General features: G+C 37.2%; 1 protein-coding gene across 4 annotated transcripts in view; it reads left to right on the plus strand.

The window, feature by feature from the left end:
• ZEB2 (zinc finger E-box binding homeobox 2) overlaps window positions 1-18,261 on the plus strand; it is a 135,816-nt gene that overhangs the window by 90,464 nt on the left and 27,091 nt on the right. For all 4 annotated transcript variants that reach the window (XM_055572670.1, XM_055572671.1, XM_055572669.1 and 1 more), the window contains exon 4: window positions 3,611-3,682. In XM_055572670.1, the coding sequence (XP_055428645.1) occupies window positions 3,611-3,682 (72 nt within the window). The remainder of the gene's footprint in view (window positions 1-3,610; window positions 3,683-18,261) is intronic.

Below are 18,261 nucleotides of genomic sequence, written 5' to 3' on the forward strand. Positions count from 1 at the left end.
AAGACTTAAGGTTTTAGATTTTCAACTATGAGGGAGAACTCAGCCAAAGATGCTTGAAAGATAAATACGTTTAATTAGGGGCCGAGGATGATCATTAAAGGAAGTCTGACTGCTGCAGAAGTCATTAACAATCTTAAATGAAATTTTTATTTTTATGATAGCCATTTACATGTATAATAAGAGCCAATGATTCTTGGGAGCAGTGTGACAGAAACAGAGTGTGGCGAGAACTCATGTAAGACATACTATTTAAATGAGCTGGTGTTAGCTATTCATATTTGTTAATGAACTAGATATGCAGGGCTATAAGAATGAATGTTCTGATGCTTTAAATTTTAATATCTAGAAATCAAGGGTAAGGACCAATTACTAGAATTTCCACCCTTAAAGGAATAATTAATAACGATATAACAAATGGACAGCTCCAAACTTCTGGGAAAAAAAGTTTAATTTTAAAAAATTAAGATCAATAATTGAAAAACAGCTAAAACAGCCATGTCAAGCTGTAGTAGTCTGTGATCATGGCAGCTTTTTGTGTTGGTCATGGATCATAATTCTGAATGTTTTAATATACAATCATCCATATGAATGCATTAGAGACTCTATTATCACCTGTAGTTAATGTTGCCTGTGATACAAATGAACAGGCTGTTCTTTGCTCTTACCTTTATGGTAAATAAACTAGCATTCTGGAGTCACAATAATTAAATAAAATGTAAATCCCTAATCTCATTTGGCTATTTGGACCAAGAAAGTTACCCGGCTATTACCTGTCTGGTTCTAATGATTAGTAGTGATTTATTGTTCTTTTTTTTTTATTGTTCCAAAAGTGCTCTGATGTGGTGCCTTGATGTCTAATGAAAAGAAATTGGTCTTAAAAAGCTACTCATTGTTTATCCTGCCTCTTAGATAACACATTTTTCTTCTGATAAAATATTTTTCTTATTTATTGTTCAAAACACACAATATAGACAATAATTCTAATTCGGGTGCTGTTTTATTTAGTAGTGTTTTATCCCTGGTGCCTGCCTGTCTACCACCATACCTCAGCACATAGCTTTACTCTGAGATAAGCCCCCTCTCCTGTGCTCTCTCTCCCCTGCTTTCTGTAGTTTGTCTGCAGGATGCAGGTTTTCCACTGAAGAACGCAGTGGAGTTCTTACTGTGCCTTTCCGGTTCCAGCACAATCAAAGTTTTGTGTTTAGAATTGTCCTTGACATTCTTTCGTCCCACAATGGGGTGGACACGGCGTGCTGGAAACCATGACATCATTATCATTGACACAGACTTAAATAAATCACCTGCATCTGGCCTCTTTCTGCTTATTCAAGGATTCTTCATCTTGTGGCAGAAAGTGCTCTTTATTTTCACAAACCTTCATCCCAAGGGTGACTAGAAGATGCAAACTTTTACAAGTGCTTTAAAAACAAATATACTATGTGGTTTTAGATGCAGTATGCTGAGTAATAGATGTCTTGGAAAATGTTTAAGGTTAGGCATGAGGCAGAAAGACAGCCACGACTGCCTTTTATTCAGAGGGGATACTCCTAACCTACATGATGATGTCCTTCTGAATATGGATTCCTGTGAAGCTTAATTAAATAGGCATATAAATAGCATTTCAAATACATTCTTGAAAGGGCTTAGTGTTTCATTTTAATAAATTGAGCTTGATGTTCAAAAAACAAAAAGCTTGATGCTCAGTAAATTGAAGCAAAGTACATTTTGGGTAAAAATGACACCATCTCCGTTGCACAATCTTTGGTAAAAGAGGGTTGTAGCTAAAGTATTACTACAGAACGCAGGACACACCAAGTGCCAGCTACGCATGTGAATATGCAGCATTTAATCATTTGGGAAGCAAGCACCCCCTGTAACTTCTCTTTACTTTTTCATAAGAAAATGACAATGAGGAAGGAAGTGCAGCAGAAATCTTGAACATTACCACTATTATGCAAAAAAAAAAAAAACGCTGTTAACTGTTTTCCCCTTAGTGACTTGATCTCTCAGATGGAAAACTTATGATTCTTCTGACTCTTGGCTACCAGAAATCACATGAGAGGAGCGAGGAAGAAAGACACAAAAGTTATATTTATTTCTAGTACTGAACTTCTCAGAAATACCTTAATTTAATTCCTTGCAGAGACTAATAAAAATATCAGATGAAGGAGCCTTTCAACCAATCAATTATGACAATTGACAATACAATATTGCTGCATATTGAACGCCTAAATGTTTTATGCAAAATGTCCCTGTGAAAATGTTTCTTAAATAAGAAAGACGTCCAGGGCCAAGACTGAATTTAAAGTGGTCATAGAATTTAAACAAATATCATTCAAATTATTTGACCAGTATTATGCCCAGGGGCATTATATTAGCCTAATTTATATATGTGTATTTTACCTTAAGAGGCTCAAGATTTTTCATTTCTGATCCCATGAACTGATATGCTGCAGGATACTACTTGTAAAACATATATTTTAATTTTGCTGTAACATTTGCTAGAATCTGTTTTTCTACCAAATAATTATGACTGAAATGTGATAAGCAAAAATGGTCAGGATAAATTTGGGAATTCACAGAGTCCTATTTATAAAGTTTCTCTTGTTTGAAACAAAATGATTATCACAGAGAGATATTTATCCTGGATCATGTTTGATTCTCATTAGTATTGTTATTATAAAATTACAAATTTTAAAATTCCATGTTAAATTTACTTACTTGCAGGATTTTTAACTGTTAGCTGTCCTTCTCTGCCCTCACATATTCTTTAGTTTGATAGGCAGAAAATTCGAGAGTTCTACTTTCTAGACTCTTCCCATTAAAGATATTACAATTTTAGAAAATGACCTTCTATCATTTATAGATCTTTAACTTCAGTGTTACGTATTTTCATCAGAACTTTGAGCTGTTCTTATACCTATATGTTTTTCCTCAAAAATGACTATGATTCCCTACTGGGGAATAAATGGTGAGGAAGAAAGCTATTTATGGAGTGGTAAGGAAAGGAATAAAGAAAATATGTTTTAGAAGTTTATATAAAACAGTGAAACAGGTGTTTTCAGTACCTCTGGGATGCTTTTTTATAAACTGGGCATTTCAAGCTCTGGTATGTAGAATTAGGTTTTTTTTTTAATTTTGCTTGCATAGATTAGTACCATCATAGCTACTTCAAGGAGAGGAAAAAAACATGAAAATAAAATAAGAAATTCTGACTTGCCTCTGGCCATCCAGCATTACCAGAGCTATAGCAGCCAGCGTGCCTTTTTGTCAGTGCAAATACTTAGTTGCTTTTGACTCTTATTGAAAAAATAATATCTTTCCCCCTGTTTGTCACTAGAACTGCCACCAGAAGAAAAGCCCTTCGTTTGCCCCAAATAAGCACCTCTGTTTTTCACAGCTTGCAGTAATGCTTAAAGTAAATAAGTTCTTGTGCAGCTAGCACTATTGGATTCATTCAATTGCCTGAACAAAGCTATTGTTTAGAGGTTTACAACAAGCCTTTTCTCTGTTTCCTTTAAAAGAATCTTCCTTGTTCCTGTGGTTGGCATGCTTAGTGTAGTAAGCTTTTCTACAATTTTCAAATGCTAAAGATAATTTTCCCCCACAGAAGAAATGAAGGAAGACTATGACACTATGGGGCCGGAAGCCACGATCCAGACCACAGTTAACAATGGTACAGGTAAGGACGTTTACCACGCCAAGGTCATGCGTGTCCTGGATCATGTGGATTCAGTGAGTCAGGAGCAGGAGCGCTGACCCATCCATTTGTATGTCCATGACTTCACAATTAAGTCAGACTTCACAAGGCTCTTGATTGTTTCAAATCAGAATTCTCTATTTTGATATTTTATTCAGCAAATATTATCTTTTATTCTTAAACCCCTAATTTGCCTGTGAAAGTTGAGAAAACTGAACTGGATTAAAAAAAAAAAAGAAAACTTTCAAAGCATTCATTAGGCAAACTTTTGATAGTAGTTTTTATTTTAAAAGACTGCTTGAACATAATTTGAAAATTGTAGTATAATAGGCTCAGCAGTAAAGAATCTGCCTGTAATGCAGGAGACATGCGGGTTCGATTCCTGGGCCAGGAAGATCACCTGGAGGAGGAAATGGCAACCAGCTCCAGTATTCGTGCCGGAAAACATCCCAGTCCCTGGGGTCATAAAGGGTTGGACATGACTGAGCACTTCCATTCACCACTAATATTAGTCATTGAGATTCAAATGATATGGTGTAGTTTAGATTATAAAATGTTTTTATAGAAAGGCAAACCAAAATTCTGTGAGCATTCTTCACAAAACTTGATCGTCTGCATTCCTTTTCATTCTTTCTCCCTTTTATTTCTCAGTACCTTCTAGTTCCCCTAAATAATATTTTCCAGGCAAAGTTTTATAGAGAATTGAAAATTTCTCTTCTTTTTGATGAAGCTAAAAAATTGCAGTAGGAAGGTAGTAGGTAGTGCTCTGTTTTGTTCTGCTGCTGCTATAGAATAGAGTTTCAGGACAATTGTGACATTTCATGTGCTTTCCCCAAAACTGAACAGCATCTCCTCTCACACCCTCTCACGTCACTAGTGTAAATTTATACTGACTCACTATGTTTATCTCTTTTTTCCTAGATAAGGCTAAATATTTTTGGTGTTTCAAACAATCCCTCATACTACCATGGTAAATATGACCATAGTGCCCAGGATAAGGTTATCGTCTAAAACAAAAGCAAAAAAAAAAAAAAAATCACATAGCTATTTCCACTCAACTCACCAATGGAAAAAAGTCACAGTTTTATGAAGCTTTAGAAATGTAAATAATTAAGATATTCATATCTCCCTTATGTTGAAACACATCACAATAGACGGTTCATGCTGTGCTTCTATTTAGAATGCTCTTATTAATAACTTGCCAGGCACTAATTTGCATTCTTAGATGAAAAATAAGAGAAATAATAATTTAAAAAAAAAGATTGTAAATTTTCCTTCATTTGAATAATGTCGATATGAGGTTCAAAACTGAAACTGTACAATATGGGATTATGGAAAAGGCATAGAATTAGGAACCTACAATTGTAATTTCTAGCTACACCTCTGGCAATAACTAGATTGTGACCTCGGGCAGGTCAGTTACTCTTCTTGACACTCGGTTTCCACATCTGAAAAATGAATAGGTTACATCGGTTGCTTGTTAAGAATATTTCTAGTTTTAATATTCTGTGTTGCAGTGGTACCATTACCATGTAAAATAGAAACTAGACAAAATAGCTTCATATTAAAGCATAATAATAAAGAGATACCATAAATCAGATACTTTCTATAATGTCCCAACTTATGGGATCAAAAATGGCTTTATCTTCCTGTTAAAGACAAATGTTAAATTTCAACCTCAAGCATAAATAAACTCTAATTTCATTAACTTTATAGGTGTTTAAAGTGTCACTAAAGTAAATTTATTCCACAGAATGACAATTTACTAGCTGTTTTATTCATTTGAAGTCTAAAGTGAGGTTAATAAAAATGCTTCCTGTTCAGAAGATTTAAAAATCAATTTTGAATGTTCCTTCACCTACCCTTAAGATTTCCTTTTTCCCATACTACTTACTATTACTTATAGTTCGTATGTATTGTCAATAAATAAATTAATAAGTATTCATTCAGTGTCTTCTATCTATTCACTTTTGTGTGGACATATGGTTGAAGATAGGCCAGAAGTCTTAGATGTAACTATTATTTAATTTGGAAGATGAGACTAATGCACAAGAAAAAAATAATAAGTGATAAGTGAAAATATGTGACAAATATTCCACAAACAGTAAGAATCATAATTCTTTCAAATTACAGAAATATGAGAGATTCTATGAGGTGAATATTCAGAAAAGATTTCATGAAGAAGGTGAAATTCGGACTAAGTTCATCCATGAAGGAGTGAGGAAGGCCTTTCTAGCAGGACAGGAGCATGTGGGCCAGAGGAAGCAAATTGTAATATCTATTCAGAGGATATTAAGAAGGAAGATTTGGCTGAATCAGGGAGTTCTAGGAGGCAATTCATGGGAAATGATCCCGGACATGTAAGTTAAAAATAAATGGAGAATGTAAAGCAACAGAGAAAAGAGTTCGGGGCATGTTAAACTACCATGATTTCTGTGAATAAAAACTAGACTTCGAGAGACCAACTGGAAATCCTTGGAGTTATTCAGGTGTGAAGCGACAAAAAGCCCGTCCTCGGGTAGTGACACGGGTGAAATTTGTAACCTGACTTCTTCACGACCAATAGATTTTCTGGGTAATGGAATCAAAATGGCTTCAAGATTACACATCTGCATGTTTAGAACATGGCAAATACTATTTCTAGATAAACAAGAAAGAGACCCAGTTTTGAGAAGAACTTGACCTTGTCTTTAGACAAGTATTTTCATATAAAAGCTATATATATATATATGTGTGTGTGTTCTTTGGAAATGAGGAATTGAAACCCAGGAAGTCAGGGTGAGAAAGATTTGAGAGCCATGCAGATATATTCAGATGGTATTTAACATCATGGGCTAAAACATTTATGATTCAGAGTGTATTTATTGAAATTGGTAGAAAGCTGATGCCAGGGCTTCTAGTGGGTAAGAAGAAAAATCAAATCCATTAAAAGAAAAAAGACTAAGAGATGGAAAAATATTAAATAGCCAGACAGCAAAGAAAGAAAGTTTGGAACATATACAATGGTCAGTTAAATCAAAAGATTCAAATAACTGCAACGGAAAGAATCCTGAGCAAATAACTGGAGTTGGTAATTCGGAATTTACTGGTGATCCTCAGTTTAGAACTCTGGCCTTTTAGAGAATAAACATGTATCTCTTCCCAACCATAAGTTTACTGCTTCTTATCCTTAGCATCGTTTTGGATGCTAAAACATGTAGAATTGAAATAAGACATCTTTAATGGTTGAAGATGCCATGGAGCATCTCTTTCTCCCCACCTATGTCCTGCTGATTAAGATCAAGCTATTGGCAGACCTTCCTCTTTAGCTATCCAACCTGTAGTGATATCTTCCTCCAGTGGACTCTTATAAAACAAATCAGTTAAACTTGCTGTAGATGCTATAGAGTGTCATTACTTAATGTGTTGTTTTTTCCAAATTAAATTGCAAACTTTGAGAACATGGATTGGTTTTAAACTACCACATTGTCTATGAAAGTGCCTTAAAATTAATAGTCTCAACAAACAGGTTTTTATTAAGAATGAATATGAAATTCTTTTATATCAGGTACCATTTTTTTTTAAATTAAAGCAGAACAAACAGACATTGGCATAGATAAATTTTAAACAGGTTAAGCATATTTTCTGATAAAAAGTGTTGTTATTAACTGGAGTAAGTTGTCAAGAGAAGACAAAGAAAATGTCTCTATTATTTCTGAATATTCAACACACAAATTTCATTCCCAACTGAAAGTAAGGAAAAGACCTCTGAATTTCCTACTCAAGTCCACAAATCTATTAAATAGTAGAATTTAGCCAAGTTCACATCAGTGGATAGAGTAGTCTCTTAGAATTTAAAAGTAGCTCCTTCCTAGTATAGTCTGCTGAGTTTTAACCTGTAAGAACTAGTGGGAAGGACTTAGTTGAATTGAATCACAGAATTTGAAAATTGAAAGTTATACCATGAAACAATTCCTTGACTGTAATTTGATAGCTGAGGAAACTGTAGTAAAAAATGCCACATAGCTAATTAATACAGATTTGGGAATAAAATCTAAATCACCTCAGTTCAGTTCAGTCCCTTACTCGTGTCCAACTCTTTGCGACCCCATGGACTGCAACACGCCAGGCCTCCCTGTCCATCACCAACTACTGGAGTTTACCTAAACTCATGTCCATTGAGTCGCTGATGCCATCCAACCATCTCATCCTCTGTTGTCCCCTTCTCCTCCTGCCTTCAATCTTTCCCAACATTAAGGTCTTTTTAAATGAGTCAGCTCTTCGCATCAGGTGGCCAAAATATTGGAGTTTCAGCTTCAACATCAGTCCCTCCAATTAACACCCAGGACTGATTTCCTTTAGGATGGACTGGTTGGATCTCCTTGCAGTCCAAGGAACTCTCAAGAGTCTTCTCCAACACCACAGTTCAAAAGCATCAATTCTTCTGTGCTCAGCTTACTTTATAGTCCAATTATCACATCCATACATGACCACTGGAAAAACCATAGCCTTGACTAGATAGACTTTTGTTGACAAAGTAACGTCTCCGCTTTTTAATATGTTGTCTAGGTTGGTCAAGGAGTAAGCGTCTTTTAATTTCATGGCTGCAGTCACCATCTGCAGTGATTTTCGAGCCCCAAAAATAAAGTCAGCCACCGTTTCCCCTGTTTCCCCATCTATTTCCCATGAAGTGCTGGGACCGGATGCCATGATCTTAGTTTTCTGAATGTTGAGATTTAAGCCAACTTTTTCTCTCTCCTCTTTCACTTTCATCAAGAGGCTCTTTAGTTCTTCTTCACTTTCTGCCACAAGAGTGGTGTCATCTGCATATCTGAGGTTATTGATATTTCTCCTGGCTATCTTGATTCCAGCTTGTGCTTCATCCAGCCCAGCATTTCTCATGATGTACTCTGCATATAAGTTAAATAAACAGGGTGACAATATACAGCCTTGACGTACTCCTTTCCCTATTTGGAACCAGTCTGTTGTTCCATGTCCAGTTCTAACTGTTGCTTCCTGACCTGCATACAGGTTTCCCAAGAGGCAGGTCAGGTGGTCTGGTATTCCCATCTCTTTCAGAATTTTCCACAGTTTATTGTGATCCACACAGTCAAAGGCTTTGGCATAGTCAATAAAGCAGAAATAGATGTTTTTCTGGCTCTAAATCACCTAAAATATCCTTTACCCTCAGAAGGTTCTTCCCCACTCTGAAGAGCTGATCATGCTAGAAAGTATGGTTTCATCTTTGACTCCTACACACTTCACTTAATTAAAGAATTTGTCAATTCCACTATCACAAATACTAAATACCACTTTTATTAATCTGCTCATTTTTTCACTCTTCTAATTTAAATTTTCATCTTTCATTTGAGCTATTATAATACCTATTTTACTAGGCTCCCTGTTTTCAATACCCAATTTCTTTAATCCATTCTTCAAAGTTTGTTTGAAGTTGTTTTCCAAACACAGGGCAAATGGATAACTTCCTTCCCTTCTTCAGTTCATATTCAGCCTTGTATCTCTTTGTTGCTTTCAGAATGAGTCAGCATTTCAGTTGATTTGGCACCTTCCATGATCTAACCCCATCTTGCCTTCAATACTACTTCCCAGAATATGCCCCAGCCCTGAAAGATTGTTGACCCTTTATCCTCCTTTGCCTTTGTTCATTGTTTCCCTTCTACCTAGAAAGCCACTCATTCTTTCTTAGCCTGACAACATCATACACATTCTTAAAGGCCATCTCCACCAGGAAGCCATCTGACCTTCTCTTTTTCAGGATTTACCTACTCATCCTTTTGAGGACCTTTCTCTCTCATATTATACTTAGTCACCTGCAGGTGCGTTTCTCCCCATTAGATTGTAAGCTGCTTGAAAGCAGTAATGATGTGGAATTCTGGTCACTTTCTCACCACAGATCCTAGAATGGTCCTGAGTCAGAAAGAGTATTTTAAGAAATGAGAGCATGAATGAGAGAAAAACAACACTTGGGCTTTTCTTTTATATTTACAGGTTGACATACTTTTGACACCTGTCTGAAAAAATTATACATTTTCATCTTCCTTTATTCCAATCCCTCAGATAAGGAAGACTCAGTTACATTTGGTTGGTCTCTAGCCTGCTTGTGCTCCTCTATTTGGTCAGTCCACATTCTTCCTATAATCCATTTCTCATGGTACAAATTCCCTTCTTAGATCTTTTATAGTCCCCCAGGACCTAAAAGACAAAATCCACATTTCTTCAGATAGGCATTGAGAGGCATCACATCTCACCAGTGTTACACTCTTGTCAGACCAAATCCCTTGGTAATATCAAATAAGACTCACATTTATACTACATCTCAGTCTCTCCCCATGCTATCTCTTGAGACTTTAATCTCTAACTCTCTTTCCTCCAGTTATCTGGATTCTACCTACTCTTCTGTTCTTCACAGCCATCTCACCTCCCATTTCCTTAATGTGGTCATCCTTGAACACCCCAAACCACATCAATCTCTTCCTTCTCTGAAATCCTGCAGCCCTCAGGTGCACACCACTGATTTTAGCACGTTGAGTTGTTCCTCTTTATGTTGTTTGCACACATTTCACCTAGTTAATTTCATGGAGACAAGCAATTCCTTAAGCTTTAAAATAGGGACATATTAGCATGGTATGTATCTCGTAGGACCATTAAGGCAATTAAATAAACAATGTGATCTATTGGCCTTAGTATGTGCCCCCCAAATATTTGCTTTAATAAAAAGATTGTTCCCTGTTTGTCCCAGAGTACAGTAGTGACACGTGGTATGCATCATAAACTGGTAAAATGAATGAATGAATGAACAAGTGTTAGGTGGAGAAGAAATGGACTCTGAAAAGGGAAGTCAAAATAGGCAAAACATTTACTGTGATGAGGATTAAGTCCAGTATTTTCAGAAAGTAAAACCAGGATTTAAGTCCCTGAAGTAAAAGTAGTATGTCACTACTTTTTTACAACAAAGTTATATTAGCAGCACAGCAAAATTAATGTATTGGAAGTAGAGCATTGCAAACCCTGATTTATAGTAATAACTTTATATGTTGCATTTAATGTTTTTACACTGCTTCTAATGTTTTAAAAAATGAAAAATGTATGCTTTAACCCATAAAGAATAAGTTTTCATAATAAACCTTACATCTTTCAGATGTTAATCAAATTCAAATTCAGAATGAAATTACTATATAGAATTCTTGAGTGTATTTTTTAAAGCTATTTTCTGAGAAGATTAGAGAAATGGAAAAACTTGGGAGCATTATAAACATGAGTTTGCCTACATGTTAGTAGTAACAAGGATCTATCTTAGGTTCACGGTGATCATTAGCATTAATGCGTTTCCACGTGCATATCAAGACCTAAATAGGTCCCTGATGTTTTCCTCTTTGAATGTGTGAAAGTTATATTTACTCAGACAATCTAGCACTCTAGTTATAAAGAGCTATTAATAACCACCTGCATCTTTGCTTCCTTTGCTGGGAAAAGGAAAACACCATATATCTAGGAACTGGGTAAGGCCAATTTAGGTCTCAGTTCTCAAGAACTAACTGTATTGACTGTAGCTAATAGTTGTTAAACATACTCTCAATATTTTAGGAATAATATATAAGTGCTTTCACAGATAAAAAGCCAAAAGTTATTTTCATATGCTCTAGATTCTAGAGTCAAATAAACTACATTTGAATTTTGTCTCTACCAATTGCTAGTTTCATGAACTTGAGTATAAAAAGCCTTCATTTCTACAATCATGCGTCAGTAAAGTGGAACTAATGATTCCTTGTGTACAGAATCTGATTGTAGCAATTAAATGGTATATCATTTTTAACCAAACAAAACGGTGTTATCATTTTTAAAGTACCAAGTATAATGCATAACACATACTAGGTATGCACTCTCTTTTGGTTATTTTTGTGGTTTGTTTGCATCTGAAGTAAGCTTACCCATTTTTTTTTAAGTATTTTTGATTTCTTTGGTTGTACTCAGTCTTAGTTGTGGTATGTGGGATCTAGTTCCCTGACCTGGGATTGAACCCTGGCCTCCGGCACTGGGAGCCGGGACTCATAGCCACTGAACCACCAGGGAGGTCCCACGCTTACCCGCTTTTATGCACTGAGAGATAAATGTACTCTGAACTATTTTCTCCCTTCACACGGGCTCCTCATTAACTTCTCTAGAATCCAAAAATATAATATTTAACAAATTTGTAATGGGAGGACTAACCAGTTGATTTTGAGAGACTTAGCCAATTAAATTCCTTTGACATCTTGGAAAACTACCCAGACAAGTTTTAGGACAAATTACTTTTCACTGCACTAAAGCTGCATTTGAAGTTAAAATAGGAAGATTAAGAAGGACTAGCTTAGCTTTCTATCTCATTCATCTTTATCTAGCATCATTATTCTGAATGTAGAAGAGGATTTAGTAGTATTTATTATATTTGTGTATAAGGATGTTGAAAACTGTCAAAGACTTTTCCTTCACTTGATCAGTGACTAGTATCAGAGATCATATAAAAAATATTGGCACTGATTAATAATGAGTTCATTTTTAATTAAGAATTAAACATAACTATTTAAAAAAAGAAATCATATCTTTTTTTCCTTTCTGTCCTAGATAACAATTAAATAATATTTGTCACTTGTTAACAACCACGGAAGTACTTCACTTCATTCTTTTTATAGTTATTTGTTGTGTGCAGAATTTGAACTGAGGTTCAAGAAAGAAACAAAAGAAATAGAAGGTATAATCCTACCCTTAAGAAATGCAAAATCTTATGATGCCATTAAGAAAGACAAAAATTACAATGACGTGAAGGTAAAATTTACAAATGAATAATTATGGCCTCATCAGCTGTTAAATCGGTAATCAATTTGGGAGACCCTACAAAGTGCAAAGCATTTTATTAGGTGTCATGAAACATACAGTGAATAGTCACTTTCATTAATGACATATTCAATTGAGTAAATAAAACAATGGTAGCTAAATAAGAAGTATGTGTAGATGTACTAAAGACATGAAAATAGGGAGGTGACTTAAGAGACTGCAAATTTTAGAGAAGGTTTTTTCCAGGACAAAGGCTTGCTGAACATGCCTCTGTACAAAAGAGAGACAGAGGAAAAGGCTGAAAATGTAAAAGGAGTTGAGGTGAAAAACGGAGTAGATTATCAGAAGAGCTGTGAGGGAATAGCCTTGGTAGCCTTGGGTGTGGGCAGAGACACATCTTTTCTAGCAATAAAATCAAAAGAAGAAGGGAGAATGATGGTAGAGAGACTTTGGTTGAATTTTAGGTAGTTAATGGGATTCACATCATAGAAGTTGCACTCTTGGAAGCAGGGAGAAACAGAGACCATCAATTGACAGTATGGGAATGGACATAGGGTTTTAGTTTGGCAAGGCAAGAATGATACAAGAACAAGGGGAATGGAAGTGACTTCCAAATTCAAGGTGAACCGAGGCAGGCAAAATCAGAATGGGTGAAATGGCCTGAGGGACTTGTCAGGGCCTGATTATCACAATGAAGCACCTGTTTCAGGAGATGAGGAATTGAAGGATGGGATGGAGCAACAGGCTGAAATCAGAGAGTGAAAGTTCCAAGTTTTGCTCAAAAAGATGGCATTGCCCCAGGGTTGGCCATACCCAGGAGTGGCGGGGAATCCCTGTGCTTGGACTAGAGACAGTCAGAGCACCAAGCAGCCAGGATTCTGCGATTCTGCACAGTAATGAAGTTCCCCAGAATGAGAGGAATAACAGCCTGGGGTAAACATTTTCATGGGATAAGTGTCATTGTACTTGAATTGTATAGGTTGTGTCCTAAGACATGATAGTGAAAATGGATGACTTAAGACTTCAAAAAATTACAGTGACAGACTGGAGGCTTTTTGAGGGTCAAGGTTAAGTTTGCTCTTCTCCATATTTCCTTTCAGTAGATGCAGTGTTTATACAGCCTCGATGGTTTATAAACAGGTTGCTTTTCACATTAAAGCATAAATGAATAAACAAAGAAGTGATGAACAAATTAATAAAACAGGCACTCTGATTTGAAATGGTGGTATGAATGAAGGAGTATTTTGACCCGTCTGTATATTGCTCTGAGCTTTAAGACAAATGAAAGCAAGAATGGCTCCGCTGGAAAGGTTTGTGAGGGATGGAATATTATCAAGAGATGACACAGTTTCATTTAATCTGAAGAAGCAGAACTCATGTAGGAGGACATCATTAAGCATGTGGGGGGGATAAACAAGTAATATGTGAAATGGGAAAGCAAAATGAACCGTGAATAAAGTGATTCTTGGTCTCTAGTCCTAAATTAAGCCTTAAGACATTTTTTTTTATTTACTAAAACTGTAATAGTTAATAAAAATTCTCCTTCGCAAGATGTTTCATAAATTATTTTTGAATTAAGTGCCTTTTGTAACATGATTCAAATTAGGAAATAGAGAAAGGAGAAAAATACAATCCCTAAATATTAAATGGAAATTTTAAATAAGTCTCTTAAGTGAAGCATTTGAAGAAATTTCATGATGTGTTTTCCATTTTACCCCAGTAGATTTAGATGCAGTCACTCAGTCAAAAAATAAGACAAGGGAGAGGGTTCAAGAGGGAGGGGACATGTATATACCTGTGGCTGATTCATGTTGATGTATGGCAAAAACCATCACAACATTGTAAAGTAATTATCCTCTAATAAAATTTTTTTTAAGTTCATAGGATTCAGAAGAGGGAGGACATGAAAAGACAAGTTGAGAAAAAAAAAAAGTTTAAAATGTCATATTTATATTGAAGTTGGCATTTATATTGCCTTTCCCCTATTAATTTTATGGTGTCATAATGTTTTGTTTAGAGCTACTTATAATGTCAGAGCAATCTTTTCAGCATCTAAGACCTATTCAAATTATATCCAATCAGGCATGAATACAAACTAAAAAGGTGGGGTTGTCTCTCTTTCTCTCTCTCTCTCATATTGACTCATTATGCTATAGTCCAAAGAGTAATGGGTTGAGTTAGGACACATGAATTCTCTACCCAGCTCTTCTAGAAATTATTTGTGTAACTTTCTACAAATCATTAGCTTCACTATACCTTCATTTTATCTGTTAAGTGAGGGCATTAGACTAGAAATTTTGGACTCCACCCACCCTATCATTTCTTCTAATGAGATTTTACTGGGAAGAATGAATTAAAAAAAAGGAAAATCATGGGCTGTGCAAGTTGCCGCTGGGTGGGGAAGTTCTCAGTGCTCCTGCCTCATGATTCTGGATCCGAGTCTGGGGTCCTGGATGCAGGCACACAGGGGCCTGTGCTCGCAAAGGCCTCAGCCTTGGTTTGATGCAGTACTGCTGCCATTTGGGGCTTCCCAGGTGACTCAGTGGTAAAGAATCTAGCCTCCATTTTGCACCGAGCCCCCACATTATATAGCCAGTCCTGTTTATACCTCACAATGTTAAGATAATCTGTGAGTATGAGCAGGATGGGAAGGGGTGGGATCAGGGATTCTCAGCCTGAAGTACCACATAGAAACACAAATTCTGTTCAGGTGTACAAGATCTTTTGCAGGGATCTCAGAAGCAATTGAATCCCAGGTAAAGAGCTAGACCTAGATTTAAACTCTTGTTTGAGCAAGATAGAAAGTGAGGGTGAAATCCACTTAGTCATGTCCGCTTCTTTGCAGTCCCATGGACTATACAGTCCATGGAATTCTCCAGGCCAAAATACTGGAGTGGGTAGCCATTCCCTTCTTCAGGGGATCTTCCCTATCCAGGGATCAAACTGAAGTCTACCACATTGCAGGTGGATTCTTTACTGTCTGAATCACCAGGGAAGCCCAATGCCCCCAAAATGGTATTCAGAGTGATAAGGTTAGCAGGCTGCAATGGGTTAGGCTTCTTGCAGCATAAATTCTGTGTGTCATATCATTAGCATAGAAGACAGTGGAGAAATGAGAATGTTTTTGTACCTTTATTATCTTCTTGCTCTATAATTTTCCATTCCTCTTGTATCTCTTAATTGGAGTTCAGTTAAAACCTTTAAATTACCTAGGTTTCTTCTGGGGGCTTCTCTGATAACTCAGTTGGTAAAAAATCTGCCTGTGATGCAGGAGACCTCAGTTCCATTCTTGGGTTGGAAAGATCCACTGGAGAAGGGATAGGTTACCCACTCTTCTTGGGCTTCCCTTGTGGCTCAGCTGGTAAAGAATCCGCCCACAATGCGGAAGACCAGGATTTGATCTCTGGGTTAGGAAGATCCCCTGGAGACGGGAAAGGCTACCCACTCCAGTATTCTGGCCTGGAGTGTCCCTTTATGGGACACCTGGGGAAGGGAAAGGCTGTCCACTCCAGTATTCTGGCCTGGAGAATTCCATGGACTCTATAGTCCATGGGCTCGCAAAGAGTGGGACACGACTGAGTGGCTTTCACTTTCACGGGTTAAATAGTTCTCGGGCAGAGGTGAATGGAATGTATATGCTATGCTATGCTAAGTTACTTCAGTCGTGTCCGAGTCTGTGCAACCCCATAGACGGCAGCCCACCAGGCTCCCCTGTCCCTGGATTCTCTAGGCAAGAACACTGGAGGGGGCTGCCATTTCCTTCTCCAATACATGAAAGTGAAAAGTGAAAGTGAAGTCGCTCAGTCGTGTCCAACTCTTAGCGACCCCATGGACTGAAGCCTAAGAGGCTCCTCCGTCCATGGGATTTTCCAAGCAAGAGTACTGGAGTGGGATGCCATTGCCTTCTCCGGGAATGTATATAGTGTTAACCAATTGTGTAACAGTGAATTTACCAGTTTATCAGACAATTAATTTAGTACCTAAATACTTAACAAGGAGAGAGTCCTGCTGTTCTAAAGCATGTCATTTTCTTCTTGTGTGTAATATTGGTCACAGTTTTAGAGGTTGGGAGAATTTTGTCCTCTAGTCAGATCTGTCATGCAAATTAATGATAATTTTTAATTATCATTAAAAAAATTTTTTTCTAGTTAATTTCATACAATGAGTTTTTAAAAAGAAAGCTGAGTAAGACATAGGTTCTGAGGCAAGAAAAAACAGAAATAGCACTTGGCAGGTTAGACAGAAGGGTCATTTTCAGACCATAACCTGTGTACATCAGGAAGAACCTGTCACTTCCTGGTGAATGAATGCTGCAGTTTTACAAGCTTTGTTTGCAATTAGGAGCATCTATCTCCACTTCACAGCAAGAGTTCCCACAAGAAATAACAGATATCCCAAGCTTCTTGAGTGTCTCCTTCATTCATTCAGCAAATATTTAATAAGCACTGTTTCCCTTGTGATGTTGTCTGTGGTTTCCAGGCACCTCCAAAATATGTTTCCTTAATCTGTGTATGTGGGTCCTCCATCAGAAAACTGTGTTCCTTTGAGTTTGTAATTGAAAACAATACAGATAAAACTCTCTAGGCCTAGGCAGTGAATAAAAAGCAAATTGATTAGGGCAAAGAATTAATTGAAATGATGCAATTCTGAAACTTTGAGGATTCCCTAGAAAGCATATACTGGCTCATTTTATAGATTAAGATATTAAGATTAAAAAACATAAGTAGCTGAGTCAAAATGAGTAAGTTAATTAAACAGGGTCCAATCTTTCAATTCGGGGAAGGCAATGGCAACCCACTCCAGTGCTCTTGCCTGGCAAATCCCATAGACAGAGGAGCCTGGTGGGCTGAAGTCCATGGGGTCACTAGGAGTCAGACACAACTGAGCGACTTCACTTTCACTTTTCACTTTCATGCATTGGAGAAGGAAATGGCAACCCACTCCAGTATTCTTGCCTGGAGGATCCTAGGGACGGGGAAGCCTGGTGGGCTGCCGTCTATGGGGTCGCACAGAGTCGGACACGACTGAAGTGACTTAGCAGCAGCAGCAGCAGTAGTCTTTCAATTATTGAGTATTAGCTGTGTGCCTGGCACTGTCCTAGGCACTGGAAAGCATGCATGCGTGCTCAGTTGTGTCTGAGCCCCTCTGTCCATGAAAATTTTCCAAGCAAGAATACTGGGGCAGGTTGCCATTTCCTACTCCAGGGGATCTTCCTGACCCAATATTCTCTTGCACCTCCTGCATTGGCAGGCAGATTCTTTACCACTGCACCACCTGGGAAGCCCAGGCATTGGGATACAAAGGTGAATAAGACCCTCTGTGCCTCTATTAGCTCGTGGGCATGTAAAGGAAAGATTATCATGTATGGGAAAAATTCAACAATTGAGACATGCACATGATATTCTGTAGAATGAGGGCGTGAGCTCAGATTGAGATTGGCAGAAAGGCTCCTTGACATAGAATTAATTTTGTGTTGTTTCCCAAACCACATTACTGAATGCCTTACTTAGCCAGGGGAGGCAGAGAACTGAATTCCTAGAGTAACAATTCTTAAACTAGGTGTATATCAGAATCCCCAGAAGGGCTTATTAAAACACAGATGGCTGATTCGCATCTGTCTGGGGGTGGACCCCAAGAATTTGCATTTTGAACAAGTTCCCAAGTGATACTGATGCTGCTGACCTGGGGACCACATTTTGAAACCACTGTCCTGTAACATCCTTAAGTGTCTCTACTGAAAGCATATGGAA

Source organism: Bubalus kerabau, chromosome 3 (assembly GCF_029407905.1).
Source record: "Bubalus kerabau isolate K-KA32 ecotype Philippines breed swamp buffalo chromosome 3, PCC_UOA_SB_1v2, whole genome shotgun sequence".
Lineage (NCBI taxonomy): Eukaryota > Metazoa > Chordata > Mammalia > Artiodactyla > Bovidae > Bubalus > Bubalus kerabau.